Source organism: Biomphalaria glabrata, chromosome 7, assembly GCF_947242115.1.
Source record: "Biomphalaria glabrata chromosome 7, xgBioGlab47.1, whole genome shotgun sequence".
NCBI lineage: Eukaryota > Metazoa > Mollusca > Gastropoda > Planorbidae > Biomphalaria > Biomphalaria glabrata.
Window position 1 is genome coordinate 15,181,759 of NC_074717.1, and position 10,994 is coordinate 15,192,752.

The following is a 10,994-nucleotide window of genomic DNA, read 5'->3' on the forward strand; positions in this document are numbered from 1 at the left end:
ATGTAAGATTTTAAATGAAAACTGATTTTTTAAAAGTCTCTCAGCTAATAAACAATTACTTTCTCAACTTGATAAAAAAAATATAAATGAATGGCTTAATGTAAGGAATTTTCTTTAGTAGATCTCATTTTATTTTTTATTAGTTTTTTGTTTTCAATTCAATTTGTATCTTTAATTTGCTGTTTTTTCCCACAAATATGTAATGCTAAGTGAACTTTCTCTATGATAGATCATTTTACTTGTGTTTATTTAAACACATTTTAAATCTTGGAAGACGTGGATGTAACAGAACAGCTTTTGAGTTTTGCAAAGTTTTGCTCAGGTAATATTAGACATAGTTTTAACATCAAAATACAAATATTTGGTTCTCATTATATCTTGACACACATTAATGATGATTTAGTCCCATGAAATGATACTTGAAGTTTAAAAAAAAAAATTAATACCTTACCCATGTAAGTCCACCCACCTCTAATGGGTACCTGACATTTGTTGGGGAAGAATAAAGGCGGTTGGTCGTTGTGCTGGCCACATGATACCCTCATTAACCTCGCCACAGAAACAGATGACCTTTACATCATCTGCCCTATAGACCACAAGGTCTGAAAGGGGAACTTTACTTTACTACTTTACTTACCCCTGTATTTTTTTTTTCAAATAATTTTTTTAATTCGAGAAAAAAATTTGAAATTAATTAATTAGGTTAAGCCTTACATTTTCGTTTACATTTGTTTTTAGTCTTGACCCAGAAAATGATCCATTAGACTGCATGAGTATGATTGATTACTTTGCACTTCGAGCAGAACAGTATGATCATCTTTTGCGTTTGGAGCAAGAAGTTTTGGTGAGTTGACTGTAATGTAACATTTAAGGAAATAGCATAATAATACTTTTTTTTTTGGTTGGGAGTTTTGCAAATATTTGAGCTGTTTGGTTTTGATTTTGCAGCATCAACTTTCCAAAGAGTGCATCATGAAATATTTTAGCTCAATTAATCCATACTAAAACTAAGAAATGATAGTTACTGATCAGAAAGATCTTTTTGTTTTAGATTTGAATGTTCTAATCTAATGGTTTTGTTCACTTGGCACTGTGTTGCTGCTAGCAAAAGTTGTCAAATCGGAGGGTCCATGGTTTGTGCCCTGATCAGTGCTGTCCCTAATTTCACTATATTTGATTCACCATTTTCTCTTATTAATAATTGGTTCTCAGTGCTGCCTTTATAATTCATGGTTTTAGCTTCACATTTGTATTTGAATGTATATACGAAAACTTTGTGATGATCTTTAGGTTTGAGTGTCAATTCATAGCTAAGAACCTTCCCAAACTTTCATTGGAGCCCAAAAGTCTACCCATTAGTTAATAGTGGTAGATTTTACTGTTGTACATGTATGTAATGATTTTTATATAATAAACTTTTTTTTGTTTTTTTTATCTTTAATTTGACTAGATAACAGAGTCGATGAAACATGTACCTAATTTTGCTATGTCAATACCACTTGCCCATTATCACATTGCAAGACGAGATGGAGGAGACATTGCATCTGCAGATTTATTGGTAAACTTTGCATTTAGTACATTAACTTTTTTTCTTAGCTTTAATTCATTATGGACAATTGTTTATAATTTGACTTGAATCAGATGCCTTGTATTATCAGTCTTGATTGTGTTTCTTTTTATTCTCTACTTTTATTAGCTCCAGGACAGTCTTCTGTTTTTCCCAATGATATTGGTGCCACTCATGGATCAGTGCAGTGTCCAGTTGGATAAAGAAGTGAGTGGTCACAGTTTTTTCAGCACAGCAGAACTAAAAGACAGGTGTGTGTTACAATTTTCCTTTTGGATAGTTGTAGACAGCTAGTGTAAAAAGCATTGTTCATACAAGATTATAAGATGAAAGTAAATGAAAAAATTTTGTCATTTAGTTAATATTTTTCTCTTAATTTCATTCTCAATAATTTTTGTCTTTTCTTTCCTATTATCTTATGTGGACGATCTCTTGTCATCATTTCTTCTTTTTTGTTTTTTTTTATAGCAGAACTAAATGATATTCTACTTATTTTCCTCTCTTCTTTAGTACAAGTGAGCTGCAGCGAATGATCACGCTGTATGTCAAAAGATGTGAATCCTGTTGGAAAGAAGCAGGGGTCATTTCCTGGCTAGAAGCCAATGTCAAGGCTGTATTAGAAATTGTGAATAAAGAGCAAGACCCTCGACCAAAAGAATATGCCCTTCTGTAAGAAAATGGAAAATGATTGCTTTTATCTTTTTCTATGAAATATTAATATTTATTACTTCAAAGATAAATTTTTTTTTGAGGCTTCAACTATTTCTTTATTCTTTTTTTACAGGAGGAAAAAGCGTTTTCGACGGCCACCACTTTCTACAGTAAGGCATTATTTTTTATCTGAGATTCAAGGTCTTGGCTTGCCTCGTGTAAGTATTAAAATATTAAAAAGGAAACCATGGATAGATTAAAAACCTTAGAATATTGTCATAACACTTATTATGTAGCCAAAATTGTGAAAAAGAATGACAAATTTTCTTTTTTTCATGCTTGGTTGTATGTCCAGATTTGGCCATAATTGTTTTGTTCAGAAATCCCAAATTGGGAATATACAATCTAAGAAATAGCAGTTATCGTTTATAATTATTAAGACATACCAGACTCAGGAATTTCACTAGATCTAGATTTAACCAGTATTATTTATTTAAAATTGATCTACTATTATTATATCTGATTATTAGTAGATTCTAGGTTGAGACTTAAGGTAGATTATAAAAATTGGATGTAATCTTGAAAACATCAACATTTAGAAATGCATGCAGCACATCTAATTGGGCAGTAGTATGAACTACATTTAGAGTAGATTCTTATATGATTAATTGGATCTAGTTGTAATCTTTTATGCTAAAATAAGTTTTTAAAGTAAAGTTCATTTCCATGTCGGAAACCAATGTGTGGAAACTTAAAATATAAGATTTTTGTTATCTGGATGCAACTAAGATATATGTCAAGCACTCAACCTATTATATCAAGTTTAATAATGCTTGCTGGTTTTTCTATATCTTCACTTAGTTTTAGGCTTGTCTTATCTTTTAAATGACAGATGTTTGTACAAAAGAGGTCTAATGATAAGTTTAGTCTTAGGCTGCTCTACTTAGAGGTATGGAAGGAAATACTTCTATGTGAAGACCTACTACATCATTCCTAATTTGTTTGTCAAAAGATGCTATGAAAGTCTTGTCATCTTTTTCAGCAATACCTTGGCAGTTCACTTTTAAATTATGACCCTTTCCCTCCACATGACAGCATTGCAGCTTATTCAAGACCTCCAAGGTAATTGTTCTTGATTTCTTAGGCTCAATCATAGTCCAGAATACAATTTCAGTTGACTTTTCTCATGTCATGCCTTGTTCAGAGTTATTAAAAATTTTTTTTTTCATTAAGTAATTACACGAATCTCCATGTTGTTATTTCTGCAAGGATTATTTGCATTAAGATTGATTTTAGTTTATCTGTTGGTTTATTTATAGATTATTTATTTCAGCTGTGTTGGAGTCAATAAGGAATAACTGAATACATCTCTGTATGCAACATAGAAATGATTGTTTCTATTTTATTATATTGAGAATTGTTCTTACTTGTACTGTAATGATGTTTTTAGTCCATTAATTAGTTTTTTGTACCATTTATTTTTCATTCATTTTTTTGTTCTACTTCCTAGACAAACTGTGGCCTCAGAAGATCATAGTGGAGTACTTAGAACTTTACTTCGTTCACTGATGCCATCTTACAATCCATATGTAAGTCAAGTTAGAACTGTAGACAGATTTCCGTTATTGAATTGTTATTAATTACTGTATGTTATTAAATGTTTATATTTGTTTTAGTGTCTTCTCCCCCTTGAAAAGTGTGATTCATTTTATCTAGCTGTTTTTTTTTTAAATACTAATTATCTAATCACTAACTAATTCCAACTAGGAACCATCTAATATGAGAGATAGACAACAACTGAATGCTAATGAAGGTGATGAAGGAGAAAATGAAGGAGCCGTTGGAGGGAATACAATGAGCCAACAACTTGAACACAGTGTTCAGGCAGTTATGCAAGCCATGAGACAACTGTTAAGTCTGCCCTTTGGTCCAGCACAGGGACAAGATGGAAACAACCAGGAAGATCAGGTTGAGCTAGAAGAGAATGAGAGAGAGTGGGAAGAAGATGAGGACAACTTTGATAACTTGAGGTGATACCAAGTGAAAGTTATAACTTAGTGCTGTGCTTTTGATAACTTGAGGTGATACCAATTGAAAGTTGTAACTTTGTGCTGTGCTTGATAGTTTTTTTTGTCTCCCTAAGGCTATTTAAAACTATCTTTAGTTGTTTTTTTGTAACATAAAAATGTTACAGTACCGTTATTTTGTTGTTTCATTATAATTACAACATTAATTAGAATAGCTTGAGCTTTTGAAAATACCTTACATTCATGAATTTTGAAGCTAATGACATCCCTGGCTATAATTATTGTACTGCTACAAAATATTAATGTTATAGTTGTTAATTACCGGGTATTGTAAGTTGACGGTCTATTAAGAGCGATGACCCACAGAATGGTACACAAGTTGAAAACCAAAGATGCCTGTTTTTATTTCTTAGCAAATTAATGTGAAAAAGAATTCCAAATTGGTTTTCAGTTGAATATTAATATAGCATATCAACATAATTAATTTTACACTATTACGTAAACCATCAGAACATAATATTTTCCTATGATAATATTTTCCTATGATGTTGTAGCCCATCAAGCTATTTTTTTTAAGACTTAAAAATTCTAGTGCACTGGGCATATTGATTTTTTAACAACAAATATCTTCCTTCATCACCTACATCAGCCAGTTTGAATAAAGATGAAAGCTTGGCTACTTATCCATTGGGCTAGTAAAAATAATGATTTATTTCAGCATCTGGTCTGTTCCAGAATGCTGGTATAATATACTACTGAATATATTCTAAAATTAAAAAAATTTGTCCCACAAGTAATCTGGAGGTCTAATGCACTTTATTTTTTCCTATAATGTAATTTAATTATTTATTTCATTCTTGTGATGGAAATAGAAAAAAATGCACATAGTGTTTGACAATGACTCATGAATGAAAAGTGAGATTGTACCAGCTATGAACTTGATGGTAACTTGAATACCATGTTTGGAAAATACAGTCTTTTTCTTTTCTAAATTAAAAGTATGTGAAATAAATAAAACAAAAAACTGTTCTCGACTTTTTTTTTCTTTTTGAGCAAAAACATCAAATATACAGGTCTATTCAATTGTGTCGTTGTTAGCATCACAATTCATGAACCTTGTAATATATATATACACTAGTCAACTGGCGGAGTAGCATACGCCACTATTTTGCAGGGCCGGCCTTAGGCCACTGCAACCTATTCGACCACATTGGGCCCCGCACTTTCATAGGACCTGCGCTAATTCTAAGGGTATTAGTTATTAAATTAAACCATATAATAACTTAAAACAGATTTCCTGCGCCCTCCTGTCGATTTACCAGAAGCTCCTGGAAATCTCCCAAAATTACAAAATATATGAAAAAGTCGATAAAATATACAGAAATATATAGACAAAAATTGTCTTTTTGGGGTGTCATTCAATATGGAAAAAGCCAATCCTACGCGAGATAAATAAAAACGGCATTATGCATTAGCCGTGATTGTGTAATCTGGTGAAAGAGGCTTCTTGTGCCTCAAACTAATGAAGAGTTACTTGAGGTCAACAATTCTCAAAGATAGATTGAAACCTTTGGTAATTCTTGCTATGGAGCGTGAGCTATGTAGGAAACATAATTATCATGATATACTGTATGACTTTGCTACACGCTTGTAAAGTAATTCTGTATGTAGAAAAGAATGAAGAGAATCTAGACACAAATTGTTTTACTTGCAAAAGGCAGCACACAATAAAAGCACCTAACAAAATTGTGTTGGGTAACTGTAAAGAGCCCTTTGCAGTATCAAATGGGGTAAAACAAGGTTGTGTCCTAGCACCCACACTCAGTCTTATGTTCTCAGCTACTTTGACAGATGCATTCATAGACAGAGATAGTAGTGGAATAAATATAACAGATTTGATGGTGGCTTATTCAACCTCAAAGCAAAATCAAAAAAACAAAATCAGCAACAATCAGGGATGGGCTTTTCACTGATGACTGTGCCCTAAATGTCTGTTCCCAAATTGATCTGCAGAGTCAATGAATTTTCAAGAGCCTTTCAGACTTTGGTCACTATAAAAACAAAAAAAGACTGAAGTCTTATATTTGGACCCAAGCATTAAGATAAATGGACAGGAAATAAATGCAGTGGGCAGATTTACCTAGCTTGGAAGCTCACTCTCCTGAAACAGAAATATCGATAATGAAATCAACTTGCATATCGCCAAGGCCAGTGCATCCTGATAGACTGTCTAGAAATGTGTGGAATAAACTAGGTATTACCACTAGTACAAAGCTAGGAGTCTATCAAGCTGTCATCATCCCCAAATTGTTCTATTCCTCAGAAATGTGGACAGTTTGTAGAAAACATGCACACAAAAAAATGAACCATTTTCACATGATCTGTCTCAGAAAAATACTGAATGTTAAATGGCAAAAAAATACCTGATACTGACCGAAGTCCACCAAAGAGAGCCTGCAAAGCATCCACACAATCTTGATGCAGTCTCAGCTGCGATGGGCAGGTCACATCTGCAGAATGGAAGACTCCTGCATCCCTAAATGACTCCTTTATGGAGTGCTCACAGGGTGGACAAAGAAAACACTTCAAAGATACCCTAACACATCTCTGAACCACCTGGGAGACAGAAGCACATGACAGAGCATCATGGGGTCACCCTGTGAAAACTGGCACACTAATTGCAGAGGACAAGGAGAACAGTGCTGGTAGAAGAAAAGTGTCAGAGAAAATAGCAAAGTTAATGACACTAGCTCCAGATGAAATAATCTGCAGTGTGCAGCTGAACATTCCGGGCTCACATAGGTCTCACCAGCCACATGAGGCACAAAACCACAGTGCACTGGATGACAAAAGTGGTCATCATCGAACCATGATGGAAGAACTATAAAACAGAGGTGAGACCCATGTGTGACAAGAAGCTTTTGCAAACTGTATGAAAGAATTAGAGATTTTACACAAAGTGCGAGTTAATATAAGCTTTATAAAAAAAATTCACATGTCCCCAATTTTATTTTTTATTCTTCATGAATTTTCTGGAATGTGGCTGGGACACAATAGCTGTTGCTGAGGCCATGATGTTATTTGCATATTGCCAACATGATAAAAACAACCATTTTAAATAAAACATTAGAGTTCTCTCCCTTCTGACTGCACTTCCTGTTCCCAACTACAAAGTTTTAGTTTTATCCCTCTGTTCTTTCTCTATACATTGTTGACTCTTTGTAGAAGTGATGTCATCAGATGACCTGTGTACAATTGTCAATCCAACAATAATGAACAGTGATCCTACAAACCAGACTGAGTTTAAATTCTCTCCAAAGAGTAAATTACCAACAATGGCCTGAAAAAGTACAATAAAGTATTTTTATTCAATTTTGCAAATTATATTTTATTAAATGTTATGATAAAAAAAGAAACAATTAATTTAGTCATTATATAACTTGTAAAATGCAAAAACTGAGGTAAATGTTTACCGTTGGCCACAACATGGGATCCATTAGTGGAATGGAAGAGGATATGATAAAGTGGGTCATGAAACTGGTCCTCATTGGGTTATATCAGTAGACTGGGAGCCAAAGCAATGGTATCAAAGTCTTGGAGTGGGAGTTAAAGAGGGATATGGTAACCCACACTATTCCATAAAGGGGCCATCATTAGTATCTGTGAGCTGGAGTGGCAGACCTCCCATGGAACGTGACAGTCACAGTCACGTAATAGAAATATACATAAAGAAATTCTCCTTGATATGCATCCTCTGGTCACTTTAAATAATGGACCAAAACCAGGGTTCTACACTATGTATAATATTGTGTGACATAACACAGTAATGATCTCATATGTTGAGGAACTTTCAAGCATGACTAGTGGTGAATAGTTCTTAGTACATGCCAGTTGACTGAGAGAAATCCTTCTCAGTAGTGAAAGGGTTCATGGAGACACCCTGCGCTCTCATAAGCTAATAGGTCAAAAGTAAAGTGCAAAGTAATTTACTTACCGTGGAAATAAAATTGGAAGACAAGTTGAAAGTAGTTGCCTCAAGGGTAGAAGAGCACTGGTGCATTGATTTGGTAAATAGGACCCACATTAATGCATTGAAAACAAAAATTCCCAAGACACTGATTAATCTAACTGTTAACATTACCTAAAAAAGAGAAAGAATACATAAAAATGCCATGAACATAGCTCTATCAATAAGATTATTCAAATGTATTTATAACTTAATAGTAAAAATGTTTTAAACAGAAATTCTGTCTCATTGATTACTACTTAGCCATCTACTGTAACAGGTTATTTCAGTAATGGAATAGATAGTTATATATTACACACACCAGTCACAAAATCTCTCAATCATAACAAGAATTAGTCCATGCTTATTTCCATCATTTTCTTTAACTGGTTACCTTCTCTAACATGTAGAATTTATTCATGAATGTTTTATAAAAAAAACAATAAACACAAATCTTTACAACTCAAAAAAAAAAAAAAGTGAAAAGATGGCTTTATTAGACATATTTCTTTTATATATTTCTTTGATGATTCTTCTATTTGATCTGATATTGATAGGAGTAAGGGAATTTGCTTTAAAGTCTCTAACAAAATTTTTTTTCAATGTTTGTTTATTAACTGGCTTATAAAAGGACAAAAGGATTATAACAGCCATGTCAATGATAATGTATGGCTAAAGGTTCCACAACAATTAGTTCACTGACATTTTGTTCATGACTGTTCATTCACCCGACAATTCATTTACCAGATAAATCACTCACCAACAACTGGCTCACAGACAACTTGTTCACCAACAGTTGGCTCATGACAAATTGTTCAAATAACAAATCGTTCACTAACTATTTGTTCACTAACAATTTCTTCACTGGACATTTCATTTACCTGACAATTCGTTCACACAACTATTCATTCATCCGACATATCGCTCACCAAAAACTGGTTCACAGACAACTTGTTCACCGACAAATCGTTCACTGGATAATAATATATTGTTAATATTATATTGTCGTCACATGTTTGATTTGTTTACATTAAAAGTACATACAGGAGATTGATACATTATAACTTTTGTTGCTATTATTTCCAAAAAAAACATTTGATTGCTAGAGGTCGGGCCTAATCCAAGTTTATTTGTAGTTAATTTTTCTAAAGCATGAGGATAGTCGGTGGAAAGCCAAGCTCCAATTTGATTCCCATTTCTGTTATTCTTCTTATTCTTTTTGTAAAATTTCAGTTTCTTGTTGTTGTTTTTTTTTCTTTTTTATATTATACAATCATCTGCAAATATTGTTGTTGTTTTTTTCTTCTTTATATTATAATACAATCATCTGCTAATAATCTTAACTTTTGTTCCTTAACTAATGCGATTCGGTAGGTCATTTATATAAAATTAGAATGAGTATCATGCCCAAAACTGTTCCTTGAAGTACTGATACACATGAGTTTTCTATTATTGATGTTGATTTGGAGCAATTTATTATTACAGTTTGTTCTCTCTTTATCAGGAAATCCTGAATCCATTGGTGTAGTGGACCAGTTATACAAAAATATTTGTAAAAAAATCCAGAAAAGTGTAATAAAATCTACATATATAGCATTTATTTTGTTCACTACTATCTAAGCCAGTGATGCTCAATCTCCTCGGCCTGCTGGACACATTAAATTTTCATAAAATGTTTTAAAAATATGAGTTTTATCTCTTTCAGTATGGCATTACTTTCAGGTAGTAACTTTGCTACTGCTGGTGAGTGCTGTACCGTGTTACTCTCAGAGATTAACATGGTACCAGTAAATATTTATTTCACTATCTTTTTAATGCTAAGCATTTATATCCCTTTTTTTTAATTTTCTGGATGTGAGCAGAGAGATAGTTTTTTGTTTTTGTAGTAAATTGGATGTAGGAACAACATGTTTTAGTAGTTATCCTCCTTTTTAGTTAATTTCCCTGGGACAAAAAAAAATTATAAATATAATTAGTGCCTTTGTTCATCTTTTATGAAATTCGCAGTGATAGAATGTCATTGTGTTAATTTGTTTTGTGATTTTTCAATATTTATCAATTTAATGTATAATTAAAAGGTTAAAAGAATATTGATTTTGTTATGAATTTTTTATATGTTCAAATATAATTTTAAAATATCTTATTGAATACCAGTAATTTATTTTATTTTGTACACTTTTGTAGCCAATTTATTTTCCTTTAAGTATTTAAGAGAAAGTCACATATGTTACAGTTACATTATATAAATATAATAAAATAAAAAAATGTTTGTAATTTTTTTTTTACATTAGTTTCTAATACGCCCCTTGAATTGAATCTAGATCTATATAAATATTGATTACCTCATACAATGAAAGAACTTCAACTTGGTGCTCAAAAATATTTTTTACTGAATAGCAAACCAGCGCTGCCAATTCCCTTGCTGAACTTGAACTTACTGCAAGCTTCGCTGAAACAGAAGCCATAGCAGCACAAATACCTGCCTCAACAGCTAAAATAATACCCTTTGCACCCATGCTTAGATAGTAGATTCTGTATCTATAAACAAAATGATAGAATGGACGCTGACATGTTTTGATACCGGGCTAGATTCTAGATCTATAATTACAAGATGTTTTGATGTTCAAGATATAGATCTAGATCTAGCCAAAAAAAAAAAGAATATTTAGATGTTTGCTAGAATCTTGTAGATAGAAATTTCTACAAAATAACAAAAATTACTGTCATAATCATGTCGCAGCAA

General features: G+C 32.5%; 2 protein-coding genes across 5 annotated transcripts in view; one reads left to right on the forward strand and one right to left on the reverse strand.

Moving 5' to 3' along the window:
* The window catches only part of LOC106073744 (transcription factor 25-like), a 28,128-nt gene extending 22,854 nt beyond the window's left edge, over window positions 1–5,274 (forward strand). For all 4 annotated transcript variants that reach the window (XM_056037015.1, XM_056037014.1, XM_056037013.1 and 1 more), the window contains 9 exons: window positions 230–322; window positions 739–844; window positions 1,451–1,558; window positions 1,697–1,818; window positions 2,078–2,236; window positions 2,352–2,436; window positions 3,261–3,340; window positions 3,729–3,807; window positions 3,986–5,274. In XM_056037015.1, the coding sequence (XP_055892990.1) occupies window positions 230–322; window positions 739–844; window positions 1,451–1,558; window positions 1,697–1,818; window positions 2,078–2,236; window positions 2,352–2,436; window positions 3,261–3,340; window positions 3,729–3,807; window positions 3,986–4,252 (1,099 nt within the window). In that variant the 3' untranslated portion in view covers window positions 4,253–5,274. The remainder of the gene's footprint in view (window positions 1–229; window positions 323–738; window positions 845–1,450; window positions 1,559–1,696; window positions 1,819–2,077; window positions 2,237–2,351; window positions 2,437–3,260; window positions 3,341–3,728; window positions 3,808–3,985) is intronic.
* Window positions 5,275–7,243: 1,969 nt separating this feature from the next.
* On the reverse strand, window positions 7,244–10,990 carry LOC106069725 (uncharacterized). The gene is made up of 4 exons (XM_013229452.2): window positions 10,973–10,990; window positions 10,594–10,789; window positions 8,240–8,386; window positions 7,244–7,585 (listed from the first exon to the last, which is right to left on the reverse strand). Exons 2-4 carry the CDS (start codon window positions 10,765–10,767, stop codon window positions 7,412–7,414), a joined length of 495 nt encoding a protein of 164 aa, XP_013084906.2. The 5' UTR covers window positions 10,768–10,789; window positions 10,973–10,990; the 3' UTR covers window positions 7,244–7,411.
* Between the last annotated feature and the right edge of the window lie 4 nt (window positions 10,991–10,994).